This window comes from Gekko japonicus, unplaced genomic scaffold (genome assembly GCF_001447785.1).
Source record: "Gekko japonicus isolate JY-2015 unplaced genomic scaffold, Gekko_japonicus_V1.1 scaffold3139, whole genome shotgun sequence".
NCBI classification, from domain to species: Eukaryota; Metazoa; Chordata; class Lepidosauria; order Squamata; family Gekkonidae; genus Gekko; species Gekko japonicus.
The window spans coordinates 11658-35514 of record NW_015162568.1 but is presented as its reverse complement, the minus strand read 5'-3'; the positions used below and the strand labels follow the sequence as shown (position 1 = coordinate 35514).

General features: G+C 52.5%; 1 protein-coding gene across 1 annotated transcript in view; it reads left to right on the top strand.

Annotated features, from left to right (window-relative positions):
* Positions 1–23857, top strand: part of LOC107106290 (cation channel sperm-associated protein subunit gamma-like) — a gene marked incomplete at its 3' end in the record, with an annotated part of 84518 nt that overhangs the window by 50166 nt on the left and 10495 nt on the right. Inside the window, exons 20-29 of the mRNA XM_015406417.1 lie at positions 3905–3985; positions 4161–4217; positions 7271–7427; positions 8142–8205; positions 9054–9152; positions 10735–10833; positions 11028–11120; positions 12468–12567; positions 14280–14406; positions 16557–16671. Coding sequence (XP_015261903.1) covers positions 3905–3985; positions 4161–4217; positions 7271–7427; positions 8142–8205; positions 9054–9152; positions 10735–10833; positions 11028–11120; positions 12468–12567; positions 14280–14406; positions 16557–16671 — 992 coding nt within the window. The remainder of the gene's footprint in view (positions 1–3904; positions 3986–4160; positions 4218–7270; positions 7428–8141; positions 8206–9053; positions 9153–10734; positions 10834–11027; positions 11121–12467; positions 12568–14279; positions 14407–16556; positions 16672–23857) is intronic.

Here is a 23857-nt window from a genome sequence, read left to right as displayed (position 1 = left end):
GAAGCTCATTAGCATAACTCATTTGCGTATGCCACACCCCCTGACATCACCGGAAGTGTGTCAGAAGGCAACACCCACCGCTCAGGCTCCACTGGACTGTTTTGGACTGGGGGGGCTGGTGGAGGGCTCTGCAGCTTACCTGGCTGCTTCTTGCTCTGTCTGAGGGCTGCTGGGAGCAGGGAGTGGGGCTTGTTGCATGTGCCCGCCCCCTGGGCTCTTTACTGCCGGAGCTCCGCTCCTGTGCGCTCCTGCAGGAAATGACCCCTGGATGCTTTAGCGCTAGGGTACATCAGGGCCACCCAATGACAACCTGATTATCACTATGGTTTCAAAACGTGGGGCGTTGCTAAATATCAAAAGCACCGTTGAGCCGGCTACAGATTTGGCTTCAGTGGAGGGAAAGAACTCCAGAAGGGCATTTGCCCGAGCCAGATGTCCCACCCTTCCATCTGTGGTTATTCATTTCAGGTACAATAAAAACCCCTACCCTGAAAGCAATGCTCCCTCTAAGCTGTCGAGTCTTGTGAGCAAAAAGTCTACTTTGTGAACGACTGGCATTAAAGTTGTGAGCAAGCAATTTGGCTACTGAATAAATCAGTCTGCCCTGGAGCACTCCTTCCTGAGCTAAGAGAAAAATGTGTGAGCCGGAGGCTAGAAACCTGTGAGCTAGCTCACACTAACTCAGCTTAGAGGGAACACTGCCTGAAAGGCTATGTTCATGCACTTCATATGAAGTTGAATTGGTAGAGTATATGTTTTTCAGTTGCCCGTTCTACAGAGAGGCTGGTCTTAAAGTTATTACCCCATTCGTTGATAGGATACCTGGTCACATTAATACAAACAAAGGAAGGCTTCACTGGCGTCTATCAATGCAGAGATTACACATTCAGTTGCTGAGTTTTGTGCATTTATTCTTAGATTGTGGGAGTCGCATTTTAAAAGTTTTTAAATTTAGATTTTTATTCTGTATATTATCTCTGTTTTCTTCCTCCTTTCTCATACTATGTTTATATTGTATGCTGGTCTTAAGACTGTAATAATAAACTAAACTGAACACCCATATCGTTCCAATTTTAGTATATGTGCTGCCGAAGCGAGCACCACAGAACTAAACACCCAATGAGCTGTCCAGCACTGAACCCTGCTATAGTCCGTGTCCCAGTCACACAAACACTTTTAGGCTTAATAAAGTTTATTAAAACCTTAGGAAAGCAGGCAGGATAACAGCAAAAGAACCCTGCTGGATCTGACCAGTGGTCCATCCAGTCCAGCATCCTGTCTCACACAGTGGCCAACCAGTTCCTCTGGAGGTCCAGCAATAGGGCAGAGAGGCCGAGGCCTTTCCCTGATAAGAACATCAGATGTTGCCTCCTGGCTCTAGGATTAAGAAGTTTAGTGCCTCTGAAGGTGGAGGTTCCCTTTAGTCTCCATGGATAGAAGCCACTGATAGACCTATCTTCCATTAGTCTAATCCCCTTTTAGGGCTACCTGTGCCCTTAAAGGTAAAGGTAAAGGTTCCCTTGCTCGAAAGCCAGTCGAATCCGACTCTAGGGTTGCGGTGCACATCTCCGTTTCAAAGCCGAAGAGCCGGCGCTGTCCGAAGACGTTTCCGTGGTCATGTGGCCGGCATGACTAAACACCAAGGCGCACGGAACGCTGTTACCTTCCCACTGAAGTGGTACCTATTTATCTACTTGCAATTTCTCGCTTTCGAACTGCTAGGTTGGCTTGGCCATCACTAGATCCTCTGGCAGAGAATTCCACATTTTAATCACTTGCTCTGCAAAGAAGTATTCCCTTTGTTCCATCCTGAATCTATTGCCCATCAGCTTCCCTGGATGCCTGCAAGCTGTAGTACTTTGGGACAGGGAGAAGCATTTCTCTTTGTCAGCTGTCTCTGCCCCATGCATAATTTTATACACCTCTGTCATGTGACCCCTTAGTCATCTCTTTTCTAAACTGAAAAGTCCCCGACACATCAACCTTTATTCTCTCAGCAACTGTAGGGCACAGAACAGCCAGCTTGCAACCAGTTCGGTGTTTTGCCGCCAAGGCCTTCTACTGTGAGAACATCAGAGAAGCCTTGCTGGATCAGACCAGTTAAGAGTCCATCTGGTCCAGCATCCCATCTCATTTGGTGGCCAGCCAATTTCTCTGGGGGGCCAACAACAGGGCACAGAGGCAGAGGCCTTCCCCTGATGTAATAATAATAATAACAATATACTTTATTGTCATTGTACATAGTACAACGAAATTAAAGATGCAGTCATTTCGGTGATCTACAACAATATTCGTATATACTCACACACCATTCACTACTGTCCCATAACTCCCTTAAGGTTCACATAACAACTTAAAACCACCAATGTCTCCCAAATTCCAATTTCATACAGCATTTAAGGCAATAATAGCTCTTGAATAAAAACTATTTTTAATCTATTTGTCCTTGCTTTAATTGTCCTATATCTTCTGCCCGAAGGCAGCAGTCCAAACAGGGAATGTTCAGGATGTGACAAGTCCTGCTAGTTTCCCCTACACACACACCAAGCCGTTCCACCTCATCCCGGTAAGCAGACTCATCATTCCCACAGTGGTGTCGTCAGCAAACTTAATGATGGTGTTACTGGGGTGGGTGGAGGTACAATCCTGCGTATAGAGGGTATAGAGCAAGGGGCTTAACACACTGGCACTGGGACACATGGGGGTTCCTTTCACCACGGCTTATAACTGCCAATGGCCATCTCTTCCACGAATCTTTCTAATTCCCTTTCAAAGCTATCTGTGCCTGTGGCCATCACTAGAAGAAGAAGAGGAGATTAGATTTATACCCCACCCTTCACTACCCAAAGGAGTCTCAGAGCGGCTCACAATCTCCTTTCCCTCCCCCTCCCCACAACAGACACCCTGTGAGGTAGGCGGGGCTGAGAGAGCTCTCTTGAGGACTGCCCTCGAGAGAACAGCTCTGAGAGAACTTGTGTCTGACCCAAGGTCGCAACAGCAGCTGCATGTAGAGGAGTGGGGAATCAAACCCGGTCCCCCCAGATTAGAGTCTGCGCTCCTAATCACTACACCAAACTGGCTCTGTACATGGAAAACAGGTTTGGAAAGCAAAGCGGAGCCAGGAACAAGAACTCGTGGGCACTCCATGAAATTGCTGAGCGGTCGGGTTAGAACAGATAAAAGGGAGTCCTTCTTCACCCAAAGAGTGATGAACACATGGAATTCACTGCCACAGGAGGTGGTGGCGGCTACAAGCACGGATGGCTTCAAGAGGGAATTAGATAAGCATATGGAGCAGAGGTCCATCAGTGGCTATTAGCCACAAGGTATAGAGGGCCAGTTTGGTGTAGTGGTTAAGTTTGCAGACTCTGATCTGGGAGAACTAGGTTTGATTCCCCACTCCTCCACTTGCAGCTGCTGGTGTGACCTTACGTCAGTCATAAGTTCTCTCAGAGCTGTTCTCTCAAAGGCAGTTCTCGAAAGAGCTCTCTCAGCCCCATCTATCCCACAGGGTGTCTGTTGCGGGGAAGGGAAGGGAAAGGGATTGTAAGCCGCTCTGAGACTCCTTCGGGTAGTGAAGGGCGGGGTATAAATCCAATCTCTTCTTCTCTTTACAGCCTGGGGCAGGTGATGCTCTGTCTCCTTGGTGCTTGGGGGGGGCAACAGTGGGAGGGCTTCTGGTGTCCTGGCCCCACTGGTGGACCTCCTGATGGCACCTGGTATTTTTGGCCACTGTGTGACACAGAGTGTTGGACTAGACGGGTCATTGGCCTGATCCAACATTGGCTTCTCTTATGTTCTTATGTTAAGGAAATCATGTTGTTTTTTTAAAAATGCATTTTAAACTCTGGACTGTTTCTCTTTCTCCACTGTGCTCCGCCCCTGCCAACCTTCCCCCACTTAGGTGACGATCTCTGATACTGGCCTGTTTCCATACCAAGACCTGAGCGGCAAAAACCTTCTGAAGGGCTCCGTCATTTTAAAAGTAAGAAGGCGACCTCCCAAGCTCTTGGGCCACTCGGCCATCATGCCAAAGTCTGGCAGCTGCAAGCCAGGCTGCTGCCGTCCCTGTTAACAGTTTGCCTTCGGGGAGGGGAGACACCCACCTTTTGATGTCCCTCTTTCCCAGAGACACAGGTTCCCTTCTTTCCCTTTCTCAGGTGGCACACTCCTCGATGAACTGCTACCACTACACTGCAACTGGACCACGTCTCAAGGTAACACTCATGAGAACTTCAGAAGAGCCCTGCTGGGTCAGACCAGGGAGGGTCCCTCTAGCCCAGCATCCTGCCTCACACAGCGGCCAGCCAGTTCCTCTGGAGGGCCAACAAACAGGGCAGAGAGGCCGAGGCCTTCCCCTGATAAGAACATCAGAAGCATCCTGCTGGATTGGACCAGTGAGGGTCCCTCTAGCCCAGCATCCTGTCTCACACAGGGGCCAATCAGTTCCTCTGGAGGGCCAACAATAGTACAGAGAGGCCGAGGCCTTCATAAGAACCTCAGAAGATCCCTGCTGGATCAGGCCAGTGGTCCATCTAGTCCAGCATCCTGTCTCTCACACAGTGGCCAGCCAGTTCCTCTGGACGGCCAAGAACAGGGCAGAGAGACCGAGGCCTTCCCCTGATGTTGCCTCCTGGCTCTGGGATTCAGAGGATTAGTACCTCTGAATGTAGAAGTTCCCCTCAACTACCATGGTGAGTAGCCATGGTAATCTATCCAGTGACGGCCCAAGGTTTTTTCGCTCACTAGGCGAGGATACATTCTGCCGCCCCCCCCCCCCGTGGTCCGGGATGGGGGCAGGTGCCAGAGTTGCAGTGGAGGGCACGGCTCGTTGCAGCCACTGTAGCGGTGGCAGGGGCCGCAGCCATCGGCGCACGCTGCAGCAACAGACGCTTTCGAGCGTAGCTTGCAGCCTCCTCATTGGGCGGCCTCGCGCCGCCCTCTCCCCCCTCCTCTTTGGCATGTGGGAGCCACCGGCGGTTACTGCACATGTGCGAGCATAGCTCGGAGCTGTTGGTCGCCCATACTTCAGCCAGCAGCTTCCCTTTGTGCAGCGGCATCGCCTCTGGCGGAGCAGGACAACCAAGGCGGGGCGAGGAGGGGACGAGGCCGGCCAGAATGGTGCTCATGTGCCACACCCCCTGACATCACCGGAAGTGTGTCAGAAGGCAACACCCACCGCTCAGGCTCCACTGCACTGTTTTGGATTGCTAGCTATTTGGGTGGGGGGGGGAAAACGTTCCCTGGGCTCTTTACTGCCAGAGCTCTGCTCCTGTGTGCTCCTGCAGGAAACGACCCCTGATTATGGCTCTTTTTGTAGCAGGAACTCCTTTGCATATTAGGCGACACACCCCTAATGTAGCCAATCCTCCGGGAGCTTACAGAGCTCTTCTTACAGGGGCTACTGTAAACTCTTGGAGGACTGGCCACATTAGGGGTGTGTTGCCTAATATGCCAAGGAGTTCCTGCTACAAAAAGAGCCCTGATTTAATTATTATTATTAGAGATTGATCGCCCTATCCAGATTTGTGCCGGGCTCTGGGCGATATACAGTATGGCATAAGCCTTAGGAACAATATACAATTATTAAATATAATAAAATGAATAGCATTAAAAACCAATGTAAAATTCAGGAAGGCATCACTAACAATAATACAGTTGAAGATCTGGAATTCCGAATGGTTTTGGTCACTTCCTAAGTTCTTTTTTTGTTTTGTTTTGGAGGGGTGGGGGGAAACCGTCGCTGCCCCCTAACCAAAAGCCTGGCGGACCATCTCTGCCTTGCAGGCCCTGCGGAACTGCATGAGGTCCCGCAGGGCTCTGACCGTATGAGGCAGAGAGTTCCACCAGGTTGGGGCCAGGACCGAAAAGGCTGTGGTCAGGGACAGCCAGTAAATTGTTATGTGTGGAACTCATAAGGGTCATTTCCTGCAGGAGCGCACAGGAGCGGAGCTCTAGCAGTAAAGAGCCCAGGGGGTGGGCACATGCAACAAGCCCCGCCCCCTGCTCCCAGTCCAAGACAGTCCAGTGGCACCTTTAAGACCAGTGGCATCTTTAAGACCAGGTTTTATTCAGGCACAAGCTCTCCCTCCTCTGCGAGGACAGATCTGCATGTCCCCCCCCCAATAGCTAGCAATCCAAAACAGTCCAGTGGAGCCTGAGCGGTGGGTGTTGCCTTCTGACACACTTCTGGTGATGTCAGGGGGTGTGGCCTACATAAATGAGTTACGCTAATGAGCTCCTGCACCTCTTTTTCTACGAACGCCCCCTGCTCTCCCGGGGACATAATGGAGGAGATGGTCCCGTAAATACTTCAGACTGTCCCACAGTGTTTAATTCGCGTGATCCGTTGCCGTCAGTAGGTTCCTACTATACGAACTTCGCATTTGTTTAATGTGTCACGTTAATACTTGGGGAGGACCTGTGGCTCAGTGGCAGAGCCTCTGCTTGGCATGGAAAAGGTCCCAGGTTCGATCCCCGGCATCTCCAGCTAAAAGGACCAGGCAGGAGGTGATGGGAAAGACCTCCGCCTGAGACCCCGGAGAGCCATGAAGTGGGGCCGTGGCTCAGTGGAAGAGCATCTGCTTGGCAGGCAGAAGGTCCCAGGTTCAATCCCTGACATCTCCAGTTAAAAGGGCCAGGCATTAGGTGATGGGAAAGACCTCCGCCTGGAGAGCTGTAAAGAGGGGCCGTGGCTCAGTGCGAAGAGCCTCTGCTTGGCATGCAGAAGGTCTCACGTTCAATCCCTGACATCTCCAGTTAAAAGGGCCAGGCAGGAGGGGATGGGAAAGACCTCCGCCTGAGACCCTGGAGAGCCATGAAGTGGGGCCGTGGCTCAGTGGAAGAGCCTCTGCTTGGCAGGCAGAAGGTCCCAGGTTCAATCCCCGGCATCTCCAGCTAAAAGGACCACGTCGTAGGTGATGCGAAAGGCCTCGGACTGAGACCCCGGAGAGCTGCTGCTGGCCTGAGTAGTCTATACTGACCTTGATTCCGTATAGGGCAGCTTCGTGTACATACTTCTCCTTTGCTTCAGATTTCTACAAGTCAGCCCCTCCTGCACCCCCTGTTGGATGCTCCCCCTCGATCGACCGTACTGGCTTGTTCCTTGTAATCTACCTTGAGTCCCAGCGAGGGGGGCAGATGATCAGTAACATTAACGACAACACTGCCCGCATCCACCGTCCCAGAATCCATTGCAGCACGCAGGGGGTCCCCAGCGCAGAAAGCTGCGAAGGCGGAAGCAGCGTCCGTTTTCCTCTCTCCCTCCCAGGGCACCAAGATGATGACCATCAATATCGGCTGCCCCCCGGGGAAGAGGCTGGCCTTCGACATCACGGGCTCCTTGCAGTTCACCACCAAGAAGAACAAGCGCTACTTCGACTGCGTCAACCCGGACCCGGAGATGCCCTGCTTCTTCTTTAGCGACAGTGAGGCCGTGGGGAGGGCGGTGGCACACCGGGAGAGGGGACGGTGTTTGCTCCATGTGGGGCCAGTGGCGGTGTCAGGCTGCGGTGACAACAACGGAGGCCCTTGCTCCAGTTTGGTGTAGAGAGCCAGTTTGGTGTCGTGGTTACGTGGGCGGACTCTAATCTGGGAGAACCGGGTTCCCCACTCCTCCAGGGCCGGCCCCAGCTTATTTCGCACCCTAGGCGAGGATCCCTTCTGGCGCCCCCCTCATGTGCCCACCAATTTTGAGCCCACTGGGAAGGGCGGGGTATAAATGTGAAAAATAAATAAATAAATATAAAAAATAAATAAATTTTCAAAAATAAATGCATTTTAGGAAGAATGAAAAACCCAAATAATCAAGAAACTCCCAGAGTACAGGGCTGGGTGCAGCTTGGCGCCCCTAAAGGCCGGCCCGCTCTAGGCGATCGCCTAGTTCGCCTAGTGAGTGAGCCGGCCCTGCACTCCTCCACTCGCACCTGGCTGGATGACCTTGGGCAAGCCGTAGTTCTGATAAGAAGCTGTCCTTGAAAAAGAGCCGTTTCTGTCAAGAGCTCTCTCAGCCCCACCTACCTCACAGGGTGTCTATTGCCGGGAGGGGAAGGGAAAGGAGTTTGTCAGCTGCTCTGAGACTCCCTTGGGTAGTGAAGGGCAGGGTATAAATCCAATCTCTTCTCTCTTCTTCTTCTTCGCAGTGTTCTACCCTTCCTTTTTGATCCAAGACATGGTGACGGGGCACTCGGGCCCGTTCGAGGGAAGGTAAGGGCCGAGCGGGGCTTTCACCAATGCCGAGCTGAAGATCAGTGGGGGGGCTCACGGGATTCAGGGTCCTCCTGGGGGGACAGTAGAGGACGGTGAGTCGCCGCCAGGATCGAGGCCTCACCTGGTCCAGGGCACTGGCACTGGTGGGCTTCCGGGCTAGGCCGAGAGCCAATCCGGAAGTCCAGCAGTCTTGTGACATCCCAGGTGCCCTACACTGGCCAGCCAGAGGCTGCCACGTCGGAAGGCCGGAGTGATGCGAGAGTTCCTTGTCCATGTTAAAACGAGACTGAAGAGTGGAGATGTGATCCTAGCAACTTGGCTCGCGGGGGGGGGGGGGAGGCAGAGGTAGTCGCGTCACCGCCAAGAGCCGGGCCTCACCCGCTCCAGGGCATTTGCCCCGGTGTTTGCAGTGTTTCCCCCCTGCAAGTCAGCCAGGAAGCCCACCTGTCTTCTGACATCCCAGGTGACCAGGCCCGTAGCTAACGCGGGGCCTGCGGGGCCTGGCCCCCTAGCATTTCTTCTGGGCCCCCTCTCTCCTGGGCCAGTCCCAAATTGGATTAATGTGATTCACTTTGATTTAATTAGCTGACCCCCAGGCCCCCTCCCCCCCAAATCCCTAGCTACGGGGCTGCAGGTGACCTACGATGGCCAATCAGGGGATGCCTGGGTTGTTACGGCATATCGGAAGGCTGGAACGGTACAAGAGGTCCTTGTCTGGGTTAAAACAGACGGGAGAGTGGAGATTTGATCGAAGCAACTTCGCCTGCGGTTTGTACTTCTTAAGGGGGGACTTTTGGGCAGGGCGAATCCGTAACCCCGCCCCTTCTCCTTTGTTCTGGCGGCAGCTACGTCTTCAAAATCATTGGCGGGGGTCCGTTTTCGGAGAAGGAGATCCGCTACTTCAGCAAAGAGGAGATCCTGCGCTACAACTCGGTGCACGGGAGGTGAGCGCAAGGCCCGGGCTGGGTCCTTGGTAGACGCAAGGGCTATTTTCCCATTCGTTTGAGAGGCAGCCCCCCCCTTAGACCGGCCAGAGGGTTGGGAGCTTGGAGGGGAGGCTAGGTTTTGTGAGCCTGCTCGACCTCGAGAGCACCGTCCCCATCTGGATTCCGCTTAGGCTCCTGTGAGAAACGGCTCCCGCCAGCCTTTCTCTGTGCAACGTCTCGTTTCCTTTAGGCCAGGGGTCCCAACCTTTTCGTGCCGGCGGGCACCTTTGGGATCCTGACACAGGGCACTGAGCGCAATCACAAAATGGCCACCGCAGGAGGCGGAGCCAGCCGCAAAATGGCTGCTGCCGGAGGCGGAGCAAAGCAACAGAACCTTAGGGAACGAAGCTTTCAATGCAACTCTGGTGGTACCTCTTCAACGTATCAGGAAGAAGCTCTCTTTAACAGGGTGCCCTTTGGTCTGCATAGCCAATCAGAAGCCTTGCGGGCACCACGGAAGATGTTAGTGGGCGCCATGGAGAAGACGGGGACGGCAAAGGATGAGATGGTTGGACAGTGTCATAGATGCAACGAACATGACGTTGAGCAAACTTCAGAGGACAGCGGAAGACAGAAGGGCCTGGCGGGATCTAGTCCATGGGGTCGCGAAGAGTCGGGCTTGACTGTGCGACTGAACAACAAAAAAATTTTGTTTCCACATTACATTGAGGCCACCCCAGATTCGCCCCACACTTGTCCCGGGATAGACAGATGCTGTTCTAACCAGGGATCAATGCAAGGTATTGTTTTGCGAGTTGAACTCTGATAAAACCAGGGATGGGATCCAAATGCAGAAAGGACCAGAGTGAATCATCGTCCTGGCTTTTGCTCCGATTGGGAGGCACGCACAGAACAGTGAATTGTGTGGAAGAAACAGACTGGGCTTCAGATGAAGAACTCATTGCTCCTGCGGGCTCTAAAAGACAACCTCTTTTTTGGGAAAAGGGGAGAGCGTGTCTCTTGATTTGTACGTTTTTAAAAAAGGGGAAAGGTCATGCTGGGGTTCGTTGCGTGGAGTGTCTTCTTCGTGCTTGTAGCTACCGGGCTCCATGGCTTAAACTCCAATCTTCAAGGCAGGGGGGTCCCTAAACTGTTTGAGCCCGCAGGCACCTTTGAATGTCTGTCACAGCACGGGGGGAGGGGGGGCCACGGCCACAAAATGGCTGCTGCAGGAGGCGGAGCCGGCCACAAAATGATTCACGCAGCATGATCTCAGTCACACAGTGAAGATCTTTGTGCCGTGGTGGCAGCAGCAGCTACCGAAGCAAGATCTTTTAAAAATCTGAATCAACCGCCAATCAAATCTCCAGTCAGTCGGAAGCCTTGCTGGGCAAAAGCCCCACTTGGCCCTACCCACTTCCTGAAAACACTTAGAGGGTGCCGGGAAAGATGTTGGCGGTGCCGCGGTGCCCATGGGACTCCTGCTTTAGGGAATACATCTTCTAGATCGGGGGTTGGGGTGGAGCTGGTAAAAACTTACTCTGAACGAACCCGACTGACACCCGGTTTCCTTCCATCCCCCCCACCCCCTTCTTCCTAGCAAAACCAAGAGTCTGATCTGGCTCAGGGAAGACAGTTCAGAGGAACAAACGGACCCAGAAGGTTTCCATATCCTTTCCGGGGCCAACTACGGGATTATGTAAGTAATTCTTCAAATCCCGCATTCCGAGAGACAAAGATGCCGTGTAGGCGAAGTGGCAACCGTCTGCTGAATCGTCCTTCGGCGCAGAATTGAGATCCCCCCCCCCATCCAAATCCTCACCTAAAAATGCCCTCTGAATTCCCCCGTAGGGTCCTAAAGCGCCCTGCCAGCCGGTCTCTTTCCTCCCCTAGGTTTGTTTGCCAGCGGAATTCCGCGTGTTACGATATCACTCCCAGGGATATGACAGCCCCCGATTACTTCTTCGTGGTGAAGGTGTCGAACAGGTAACCCGGGACTGTGGACCTAGGCACTCGAAGCCTTGGAAGGGGAAGAGCCCACGCAGACAGCTTCCGGAGGGTTCCACGCGTTTGGGGAATGGGCTTCCCAAAGAGGAGAGGGGAGCCCCCTCTCTTGGAGATCTCCAGGAGCCACTGCAAGGCCTGCTTGCTTCACCGGGGCATCTGAGGAGGGTTGAAGGACACACGACTTCAAAGGGGGGCGGAGGGGAGGCAAGAAGAGATCTGCCGTTTGCTCTTTTCTCTTTGGGTTTAACTGAAAAGGGCTTTTTAAAAACTATTATCGGAAGCCGCCTTGAACGACAAGGAAAGGCGGGATAGAAACGTTTACATAAATGAAATAGGGTTGCCAGCAATGCTCCCTCTAAGGTGTGGAGTCCTGTGAGCAAAAATTTCTACCCCACTCACAACCAGTGCCCCCTCTAAGGTGTGGAGTCCTGTGAGCAAAAATTCTACTTTGTGAGCTACTGGCAACAAAGTGGTGAGCGAACGATTTGGCTGCTGCGTAAATCAGTTTGCTCAGGAGCCCTCCTTCCTGAGCTAAGGCAAAAAAGTGTAAGCCGGAGGCTAAAGAACTGTGAGCTAGCTCTCACTAACTCAGCTTAGAGGGAACACTGGGTGCCAGGTTCCTTCTTCCTGCCGGCCGGGGGGAGGGGGGAGGGTTAGTAGGTGGCATTCTGCCGGTGGGCGGGGACATCATTGATGCACTGCTCTACTTTTTGGGCAAAACTCTATGGTAAAAAGGGCTACAAACCATAGAGTTTTGCCCCAAAAGTAGATTGCTGCCCCCAATATTGCCGACACGATGACGTCACTTCCGGAAGTGACGTCAGTGTGTCAGCAACGTTGCATGGGGACGTCTGTTTGGGGGTGGGGTTTGGTGAGCCAATTTGGTGTAGTGGTTAGGAGCACGGGCTCTAATGTGGGAGGATCGGGTCTGATCCCCCACGCCACCACATGCAGCTGCTGGTGTGACCTTGGGTCAGTCACAAGTTCTCTCAGAGCTGTTCTCTCAAGAGCAGTCCTCCAAAGAGTGTCTGTTGTGGGAGGGGAAGAGAAAGAGAGAGAGAAGAGATGAAGAGGTTCGATTCATACCCTACCCTTCACTACCAGAAGGAGTCTTAGAGCAGCTTACAATCTCCTACCTCACAGGGTGTCTGTTGTGGGGAAGGGAAGGGACAGGAGATTGTAAGCTGCTCTGAGACTCTTTCAGGTAGTGAAGGGCGGGGTATACATCCAATCTCCTCCTCCTCCTCCTCCCCCTGCTTTGCCCCTAGATCCTTCATGAACATCAACGGCTATGTGAAAAGGCTTCTCCTTCTCCTTCTTCCACAGAGACGTGGACCAAACCACCTACTGCGACTACGCCTTGGAGTTCATCATCCACGTCCACGGTCTGCGCCTCAGCCCCACCCGGGCCATCTTCCTCATGCAGGTAGAAGCAGCCGCTCGCCGGTCCTCATCTCCGCAAGTGGGGCGTGGCTGTGCCGGTTCGAGGGCGTCGGCCGCGTATGCACAAGCGGGGCTGGCATCAGCATACCCCAAGGCAGGGCAGTGGCCCGTGGATTTTGGCCGGGCTGACTGATGCCAACTCCCGCGTCGCCCCCGCTGCCTGCTCGTGAGCGCTTTGTCACCTCTTTCAGCTGCCTAGTGCTGCTGGGGAAGGGCACGCGGGTGGCGCACGAAGCCTCCGTGTTCCTGGTGGCCAGGGCAGTGGCGCTCCTAGCTGTGGCTAGCCACATCGGGGAACTGCCACGCAGCTGGGAGGGACTGCAGGCACCAGGAGAGCTAGCGTGTGGGCAGAGGGAGGACGCTCAGGCAGGTGGGGACGCGTGGGCGGGCGGGCAAGAAGGGTGGTGCAGCAGTGGGCACAGGGGAGTCCCCGGGCACTCTCTGCCCAGGTGCCCCCCCCAAACCTGGTGCTGGCCAATCACACGGACACGCCTCGGGAGCGTACCAATAGCTGAAGCTGTTGGATTCTCCGGACTTGGTCCTGCCAGGGAACCACAGGAAAGTAGCAGAGTGCTCAAAGGCTGTAACGCAGCAGAGCCTGGGGCTAGGCGTGGCGACGGACTGACAAAGTCACCTGGAGTCAGCAGTCAGTTCTCAAACTAATAAGCAACTTTTATTAAAGGAAATAAATGCTTGAGAGTGCAGGTAAGAGATAGATATTGACAGGGTTCATTTCATAGAAAAAGCTATTGGGGAGGGGAACGTAGAGATGTCCTCGCAGTGGAGGGAGAGCTTGTACCTGAATAAAACTTGGCCTTAAAGGCTCCACTGGACTGTTTTGGATTGCTAGCTATTGAGGGGGGGGAACGTGCAGATCTGTCCTCGCAAAGGAGGGAGAGCTTGTACCTGAATAAAACTTGGTCTTAAAGGTGCCACTGGACAGTTTTGTATTGCTAGCTATTGGGGGGGAGGATGTGCAGATCTGTCCTCGCAGAGGAGGGAGAGCTTGTACCTGAATAAAACTTGGCCTTAAAGGCTCCACTGGACTGTTTTGTATTGCTAGCTATTGGGGGGGGGGAACGTGCAGATCTGTCCTCACAGAGGAGGGAGAGCTTGTGCCTGAATAAAACTTGGTTTTAAAGGTGCCACTGGGCTGTTTTGGATTGCTAGCTATTGGGGGGGGAACGTGCAGATCTGTTCTCGCAGAGGAGGGAGAGCTTGTGCCTGAATAAAACTTGGTCTTAAAGGTGCCACTGGACTGTCTTGGACCGGGGGGCCGAGCTCTGCAGCTTACCTGGCTGCTTCTTGCTCTGACTGAGGGCTGCTGAGAGCAGGGGGCGGGGCTTGTTGCACGTGCCCGCCCCCTGGGCCCTTTACTCCCGGAGCTCCGCTCCTGAGCGCTCCCGCAGGAAATGACCCCTGGTTACAGGAAAGCAACCTGTTTTTCGACACCCCTGCTGTAGGGTTTTCAAGGCAGAGACGAGCGTTGGCAGTTTGCCGCTGCCCGCCTCTGCATCACAGCCCTGGTATTCCTCGGTGGTCTCCTATCCAAATACTAGCCAGGGCTGACCCCTGCTTAGCTTCCGAGATCTGACTAGCCTAGGCCCTCCAGGCCAGGGCACATAACGGTCGTCCCATACTACCGAGGAGTTTTTAACACCCAGTCTTGTCTCTGTCACCTTCCCCCCCCCCCAGGTTTCCCTGTTCTCCTTAATTGGCATGGTGTTGGCATACATCTTCATCCACATCGTGGGCCCCAGCATCAAGAACTGGGCTCACAACCTCTACAAGAGAGTCGAGGAGGCCATTGTTTTTCGGGCTGGTGAGTCGTCAACAGCCGGCGAGGCCCACTCTGGGTTTTAGGGACCACGTCAGGCCCCTAGCCACGGTGGGGCTGTTGTGGGCTCCGCCCCCTTCCTTAAAGGGCCATCCCCCTTCCTTGAAGGGTCCCCGACGGTGCTCCCGCTAAGCTGTGGCGTCTGGTGAGCAAAAATTCTACTTTGTGAGCTGCTGGCCTTAAAGTTGTGAGCGAGCCATTTGGTACTGCGTAAATTAGTTGGCTCTGGAGCCCTCCTCCCTGAGCGAAGGCAAAAATGTACGAGCCGGAGGCTAAAAAGACAGCTCGCTCACACTAACTCCGCTTAGAGGGAACACTGGTCCCTGCTTCTTCCTAAGATTACTTAAAAAGAAGAAGAGATTGGATTTATACCCCGCCCTTCACTACCAAAAGGTGTCTCAGAGCTGCTCACAAACTCCTTTCCCTTCCCCTCCCCACAACAGACACCCCTGTGAGGTAGGTGGGGCTGAGAGAGCTCTTGACAGAAACGGCTCTTTTTCAAGGACAGCTCTTATCAGAGAGACGGCTTGCCCAAGGTCATCCAGCCAGGTGCCAGTGGAGGAGTGGGGGAATCAAACCCGCGCACTCAACCACTACACCAAACTGGCCCTCACACCAAACTGGCTCTCAGTTAAAGGGATCCTTCAGCTGACTGGGCCCTTTAAATCTTGCAGGAGGGAGGGAGAGGGGTGTGCACCACTCCTCCTTCCTCATGGCAAATAACGGCAGCCCCACCAGCAATTTATTTGCTCCACGAGCTACAAAATCCTGGCTATAGGCTTGGACCTCCTAGCATTTTCTCGGAGCATCTGCCGGCTGCGTCTTTGCAAGAGGCTGGCCCCGAGGCACTCCTGTGGATCGTTGGCAGGGCCCAGTGTGGCGGGGGTCCCCGTGGGCTTCGATTGAGGGGCCGATACTGAGGCAGTGCCCCACTCCACCTCGCAGAAGGACCCGGCGGGAACGGTCAGAGCCCTCCCACTGCCATCCTGTTCTCCCTGCTCTTTGGCCACCCGTGACTGCTGGGGTTGCCACCCTCCAGGTCGGCAGTTCACCCGAAAAAAATGGCCGCTTGGGAAGGTAGACTCTGTGGCAGGACACCCCATTGAAGTCCCCCCTCCCCAAACCCCGCCCCCTTAGGCTCTAGCTCCCCAAATCTCCATGTATTTCCCAACTTGGATCTGGCAACCCCACACCCCTTTCTCCTAAGGGTAGACGGCTCTCCCCCTTACCATCATTGGGAGCCCTGGCAATGTTCCCTCTAAGCTGAGTGAGTGTGAGCTAGCTCACCGTTTCTTAGCCTCCGGCTCACAGATTTTTGTCTCCGCTCAGGAAGGAGGGCTCCAGAGCAAACCGACTGATGCAGTAGCCAAATCACTCGCTCACAACTGTAATGCCAGCAGCTCACAAAGTAGGATTTTTGCTCACAAGACTCCACGGCTTAGGGCGGCTGACAGACAAGGGCACCATGTGCCAAGTATAAAACATTAAAACACATAAAAACAGCTATTTTATCAGAATTAAATTGCTCTCTGATGTTAATATTAATCATTTAGTCAAATCAGTCAAGTCAAGATATGGTTATCAGCAGATGTTACTGAAGCCCGAATCGGTGGTACCGCTCAATCAGAATACTGTAACTCGATCTTATAGTGGGCCATCAATCTTATAATGGGCCATCCCAATGCCCCATGAGGTAGTTGTTGTTGGCGGCGGCTCCTAATTAAAAGCTTGGCGGAAGAGCTCCGTCTTGCAGGCAGCTTTAATGCCAGTTGTTCACAGAGTAGAATCTTTGCTCACAAGACTCCACAGCTGAGAGGAAGCATTGACCCCTGGCCTTTCTACAGCACCCGGGTGGGCTCTGTAACATCAGGATGGTGTAAAGAAGTAAAAATTTGGGCCTATGTCCCTGGCATCCTTGGCACTTCCCGAGCCTGTGGGCACCTTGGCCAGCGTACTGTGGTTTCCATGCTTCCTTCTGGCTGCTGAGCTGACCTTTTCTTACACAGCCAGTCCCGCGGGCAGGGTTCCTCCTGCACCAGGCGAGGAGCCCCCCCCCTCTCCACGCCAACAGGCACAGCTGGAGCCAGCGTTTCCCAGGAACCCACTTAAGCATCTCTTTTTCTCCCCCTTTCCAGCGTCCAGCATCACCTTCTCGTCTTCATTAGGCAGTCAGAGTTCCCTGTCCAACATACACTCTATATCGGATCACAGTACTCAGAGCTCACCGCAGTCGCTCCACGGAGAAAAGCAGTAATGCCGGTAGCGCCGGGCGGGACTCTTTGTCCAACACCGGGGAACTTGCGCGAGGTGCTCCGTCTTCGTTTAGGTCTCTTCTTCCACGCACCCTCTTCGTCATACTGGGGCGAGGTGCTGTCTCTCACGGACGTGTGGATTCTCTCTGTCAACTCTGCCGGCAGCTGAACTGTGATACTGTGAACTGCAGTGAAGTTCAACCAGGCAGTGCTGGGAGGGTAGCCAGCATAGGAACAGTATGTATCCCATCCTGTACTCACAGTTCCTGACCTGGTTGGGATCCAGCTGCCCGTGTCGGCAGTTTTCCAAGGATAGGCTGCCTTTGCATCTCTGTCCAGTTCAGCCCTAAGTCTTCCTTAAGGAGGTAAACAGAGACCTCTTTACCTGTGTACGCTTCCCTATGCCCGGACACAAAATTCCTCTACTACGGCTCTGCCTCCTCTGACCTCATCTTCCTTCTCCTCCCCGCTGGCGGGTTACCAAAGCCGATTGCTTCTGAAGTTAGTTACCCACGTTGACAGCCGGGCTGGGGTGCGGTTGTTCAGTTCTGGGTCTCTTGGTCGCAAATACAAGAACTTTTGCTGCACAGTGGGTGCCCGACGCCCCCCTGCACAGCTTGCTGGCAGATGAGCCCCTGACCAGGATCTAGATACTAGTTGTTTGTAAAACTGTGAGCACACTGGTTGGCCCCTTCGCACCCCATGGATGAGGCAGAAGAATGATTCAAGGGTCTGCCTGTTGTCTGCAAAAACTGTCAAGATACCAGGTGATGAGAGGAAACTGCCTGGACTTAACCATCTCATTCCAGGGGGTTATCAAATGCTGTGGCCAATCTCTTGGGCAACAGGATCAGCACCTGGGTGTAGTCTGCAAAGGGACAGAAAATCTTTCCACCTCCTTCCAGTTTACTCATAGGAGACAGATGTCTTTTCAACCTCTGCAAAAGACTCTTGGTTACTTTTTTGTCTTATCTCGGTTACCATGTGGCTGTTAATCCCCTCCTCCCAAACACACATTTGTTTTTTCCTTTTTTAAAAAAAATGTTTTTATTGGTTTTGTTAAAAGCTTTACAGAATGCAAATAAACACATTAATCTGCTATTTGAGAATCAAATTACGTTGTTCAATAAAGTTACTGTGCAGTTTGGTTTGGTTTAGAAAGAAGGGTCTGCTGCTTCTGTAGCAACTGGTTTTTTCAGTTAATGTTTTATTATGATCTTTGTGAATGATTCAAAGAAGTTATACAAGCTGAGATTAAAAACAAGACAGTAATATATAAAAGAACAAGAGGCAGTTAAAAATCACAGCAATATATGGATGTTAGATTACCGAATACAATAATTAAATTTTAAGTTTTACCACATACATAGTTCTTCTATCAGCTTAGGGATTTCTTGTTGGGAAACCAAATATTTCAAAATGGGGAACCAGGTAGAGGTAAAGTTAGAAGGTGAAGAGTGCTTGTCAAAACGTGTGAGACTGTCCATAAGCTTAGCCATAAAGTAGAAATCCCACAATGTGAAAGAGTGGGTAGCATAGCCTTTCCCCAATTTGTGGCAACGACCGTCTTAGCAGCAGACAGAAGAGAGACCCTTTCTGTTTTAGAGGAAGAACAATGCCTCGAGAGACCTATCCATTCAGAAAGAGATTTTCCGGTATAAGAGGAATATTCAAATAGGTGATGGATTTAATCTGTCCCAGTACAGATTCCCAGAACTGACTAATTTTGAGGCAATAAACCCAACAGCAGCAACTGTGTTTTTGAATTCTGTGTAGTGCCTAGCAGGCACTCTCTCTCTCTCTCTATATATATATATAAAAACCTGTAGTAACCTAAGAGTAGGAAAGGCTCTTCCTCTCAACATGAACAGACCCTGTGTGGTGGGATCCAGATCCTTCCCTTCCATGTAGCATGGTTCTCAGTCAGCTGATCCCACCCAAGATTCCTCCTTTGATGAAGCACTGGCAATCCTGACTTTGCATCATACACCTTGCAGAATGAACTCATTAACCTAATAATGTAGAAAAGAGCAAGGGTCCAGTAGCACCTTGAAGACTAGCAAAATTCGTAGCAGAACATGAACTTCCCTGAGTCACTGCTCACCAGATATATTAAAGGTAAAGGTTTCCCTTGCTCGAAAGCCAGTCGAATCCGACTCTAGGGTTGCGGTGCTCATCTCCGTTTCCAAGCCGAAGAGCCAGCACTGTCCGAAGACGTTTCCGTGGTCATGTGGCCGGCACGACTAGACACCGAGGCGCACGGAACGCTGTTACCTTCCCACCGAAGCGGTACCTATTTCTCTACTTGCAATTCTTTGCTTTTAAACTGCTAGGTTGGCTGGAGCTGGGGGCGAGAGACGGGTGCTCACTCCATTACGCGGCACTCAGGTCTCGAACTGCTGCCATATCATTGCTGGCAAAGTGCCGTAACAATAAAATTCATTCAAATTCATTCACTTGAGCCATATGGTCTAATTCCACAGAGTCCGTTCTCCAAACCAGCCATTTTTCTCCAGGGGAAACAGTCACCGTCACCTGAGGATCTGTTATCATTCCGGGGGGATTTCTAGTCCCCGCCTGGGGGTTGGCAACCCTACGGGATTGCTTTTCTGTCCTGGGACCAGGATGACGGACTTTACGACCTAACCCAGCCCTCTTTGGTAAGCAGGAGCCGATTCCCACGTGCTCTCTCTCCGACCCTCGGGTCTGACACAGCCCGCTCCGCGCCTTCTCCTCCCGCTTCTTCATCATCCCCACGTTGTCGCAACGCGAGCGAGCGTGCGACGGCCCCGCTCGGCGACACCCCCTCTCCCCGCGCTGCTTTGCGGCCGCCGCTATCCCCAGGGCAACGAGAAGCCGTTCGTCCAACCAGAGAGGCGGCCGCAGAGCGAGGAACGCCTCGGTTTGCGTCACCCTAGCCCCGCCTCCTCCGTCTCCAGGGCAACCCGCGCGCCGCGGCGATCCCCTAAAGGCTCCGCGTGACTGCACATGCGCTGACGGCAGGAGGCAAGCGGGTCGCGTCGAATGACGTCACCTGTGCTCCACGGCGACTAGAGACGGCTCTCCCTGACGGTTCCGCTTGGGGGACACGTGCGCAGAGAAGGGGGGGAGTGCGCGTGCGCGGAGCGTCCTAACGGCTGCCGCGGAGCGTGGTCGATTTGAGGCGAACTGAAGGGTTGAAGTTTCCCCCTTGCGAGGAAGGCGAGAGTTGGGCCCCACAGAGCGAGGCGCGGTGCGTGTAATGCGACGTCTATGGGAAGGAGAGCGCCGACCTGGGAAACCCGTGACGTCACGGGGCCGTGACGTCACGCCCATGCCTCGGACCAAAGGCGATGACATCACCCGGTGGGGCGCCATCTTGGCAAAGGACGCCTGAAAGGGAGGTCCTGCAAGGAGTCGCAAAAGGGGAATCATGCATCTTAGGGTTGCCATGCCAGCAGGCCCCGACGGAAACGTCCGGTGCCAACCTCCAGGCGGGGCCTGGAGACCAGTGTTCCCTCTAAGCCGAGTTAGTGTGAGCCAGCTCACTTTTTTTTTTAGCCTCCAACGCACACATTTTTGTCTCCGCTCAGGAAGGAGGGCTCCAGAGGAAACCAATTCATGCCGCAGCCAAATCGCTGGCTCACAACTTTGATGCCAGTAGCTCACAAAGTAGAATTTTGGCTCACAAGACTCCCACAGCTTAGAGGGAGCGTCGCTGGAGACCTCCTGGAATCGCAACGGGCCTCCAGAGCTCATTTCCCATGAAGAAAATGGATGCTTTGGAGGGTGGACTCCAGGGCGTTATTCCAAGCTGAGGCCCCTCCCTACACTCCATCCCCAAATCTCCAGGAATTTCCCAACCCAGGCTCTATCCTTTAATACCAGGTTGAAATGGGCAGCTGCAGCTTTTCATGGCGTGGAGCTCAGTAACACTGCAGAGTAAATACCACTTCCATGAATCTATTAAAGGGGGAGAGTTGACCTGTCCCGGTAGAGCCACGTCACCAGAATTTCTGTGATGTTTTCCCTCTTTGGACTGCAGAAGAATAGGGATAAAAAAGTCAGTCACATCTGCCATTGCGTATGGGCTGAGCGACTGGTTTGAGTCTCACTCTAAACTCCCTGGCTGACACGTTTTGACTCTCCCAAGGAACTCACAGTGCTGTACACAGTCTCTCCCTCTGTTTGGTCCCCACCACAACCCTGTGAGGTAGGCTGGGCTGAGAGAGAGCTGGTCCAAGGACACCCAGCAAGCTTCCATGGCAGAATGAGGGTTGAAACTCAGGTCTCCCTAGGTCAGTGGTGGCAAACCTATGGCACAGGTGCAAGAGGTGGCACTCAGAGCCCTCTCTGTGGGCATGCGTGCCATCGCCCCAGCCAGGCCCAGACCATCATTAAAGTGTCAAATTATCTGCCAAATAATTTTAAGTAAATTAAAGCATTTGGGATTGCTTTCCTTACTTTGCTTGGATCATCTTAGGTTAATGTATGAGTTGTTTTTCTAAAGTAAAACCTCAGTATTCAGGTTAAATTGTCGTGTTGGCGCTTTGCGATAAATAAGTGGGTTTTGGGTCGCAGTTTGGGCACTCGGTCTCTAAAAGGTTCGCCATCACTGCCCTAGGTAAATGCTTTGTCTGCTACACTACAGTGTATTGGCACCACCTGACCAGAAGAACTTCCTCAGATTGAGTCTGACTACAGCTCTAGCCTGTGCTGGTTGGTCATAGCTCCTCAGAGTCTCTGGTAGAAAAAGGTCTTAGCCAGCTTTTTAAACCCATTCTCAAGATTTGGTGGGGATCCAACCTGGAATGTTTTGCGTGCAGAGTTTGGCCTCTGTTTACTCAGTCCCAGCTCCTTCTCTTGCCTTGGTGCCAAAATTGCTGAAGAACGTAAGAGAAGCCATGTTGGATCATGGCCCATCCAGTCCAACATTCTGCGTCACATAGTGGCCAAAATCCAGGTGCCCTCAGGAGGTCCACCAGTGGGGCCAGAAGCCCTCCCACTCTTCCCCCCCCCCAAGCACCAAGAATACAGAGCATCACTTGCCCTAGAACGAGAGTTCCTACCTATACCTTGTGGCTAATAGCCACTGATGGACTTCTGCTCCATATAAGAACATAAGAGAAGCCTGTGTTGGATGAGGCCAATGGTCCATCCAGTCCAACACTCTGTGTCACACAGTGGCCAAAAATACCAGGGGTTATCAGGAGGTCCAGCAGTGGGGCCAGGACACTAGAAGCCCTCCCGCTGTTGCCTCCCCTACAAACACCAAGGATACAGAGCATCACTTGCCCCAGACCAAGAGTTCCTATCTATACCTTGTGGCTTATAGCCACTGATGGACCTCTGCTCCATATAAGAACATAAGAGAAGCCAGTGTTGGATCAGGCCAATGGCCCCTCCAGTCCAACACTCTTTGTCACACAGTGGCTAAAACCCAGGGGCCACTGGGAAGTCCACCAGTGGAGCCAGAACTCCAGAAGCCCTCCCACTGTTGCCCCCCCCCAAATACCAAGAAGACAGAGCATCACTGCCCCAGATAGAATGTTCCATCTATACCTGGTGGCCGATATCCACTGATGGACCACTATGTAAGGATGCTGAACTAGATGAATCATGTTAGTCTATCTGCAGCAGTACAAAAGAGCCGAGAGTCCCGTAGCACCTTAAAGACTAACAAAATTTGTGGTAGGGTATGAACTTTTGTGAGTCATAGAAACAGGTACATGTGTCTTGAATGGTAATTCAGTTGTGTACCTTCCTCTCCCAATCCCAAACGTTTTTTTTTAGATGCAGTTTGGAGCCAGTACTATGTAATAGTATGTATGGCACTCCTGAGCCACTGAGTGAGTATCACTGTCTTGTGGTATAGATGTGCCTCCAGTCCACATTCTGATACTTATGCGTCCTGCGTATTCTGGTTTTCAGGAAAGCCATCTCTCCCGTGGCCACGATTTCACCATCTCTGACCCCCCAGCACTGTGTAAATAACAACAACAACAAAATAAATACTGTTCAAGGATGCTGTAAGAACATTTGTTGTTGTTGTTCAGTTGCACAGTCGAGTCCGACTCTTCGCGACCCCATGGACCAGATCACGCCAGGCCCTCCTGTCTTCCACTGTCCTCTGAAGTTTGCTCAATTTCATGTTCCGGTGATGTCAGGGGGTGTGGCATATGCAAATGAGTTATGCTAATAAGTTATTCTAACGAGCTCTTGCACCTCTTTCTACAAAATGACCCCTGCTTATCTAATTCCCTCTTGAAGCCATCCATGCTTGTAGCTGCTGCCACCTCCTGTAGGCAGTGAATTCCATGAGTTAACCAGTCTTTTGGGTGAAGAAGGACTTCCTTTTATCTGTTCCAACCCAGCAATTTCATGGAGTGCCCACGAGTCCTTGTCTTGTGAGAAAGGGGGGAAAGGACCTCTTTCTCTGCCTGCTCTATCCCAGGCATAATCTTATAAACCCCGATCATGTCACCCCCTCAGCCGTCATTTCTCCAAGCTAAGGAGCCCCAAGCGGTTTTAACCTTTCTTCATAGGCTTTAACAATTTCTTCTATAATTGTCGCAGCAAAATAAAGTCTGTGATGCTCTTTGAATGCCCTGAAAGTGCTATACAAAATCAAAGCCTAAGTTTGTAGGATTGTGTTTGCATCTCCTCGAAATAGGTCCTTGAGCTCCTTTTCGGTATGTGCTGCTATGCTAACACACTAGAGGGCAGCGTACATCCACTGATCCCCTTTGGTCGGGCGAACTGGGTAGTAAGAAAAATGAATTATTTCGTAGAAGCTGACACACAAATACTCCTTCCCCTCAGAATGCCATGCTCGGAGAAAGTCCCAGATAGTTTTGCCCAGTGATTCCCAAACTTATGTTAGCAGAAGTGGAAGTTTCTGAACTAAGATTGGGGGTGTACATTTAAAATGGCCGTAAGCCGCTGTCCTACATCTGTGCACGTTTGATCAGAAGTAGTCTCTACCAGGGGTCATTTCCTGCAGGAGCGCACAGGAGCAGAGCTCCGGCAGTAAAGAGGCCAGGGGGTGGGCACATGCAAGAAGCCCCGCCCCCTGCTCCCAGCAACCCTCAGTCAGAGCAAGAAGCAGCCAGGTAAATTGCAGAGCCCCCTCCCAGCCCCCCCCCCGGTCCAAAACAGTCTATTCAGGTACAAGCTCTCCCTCCTCTGCGAGGACAGATCTGCAC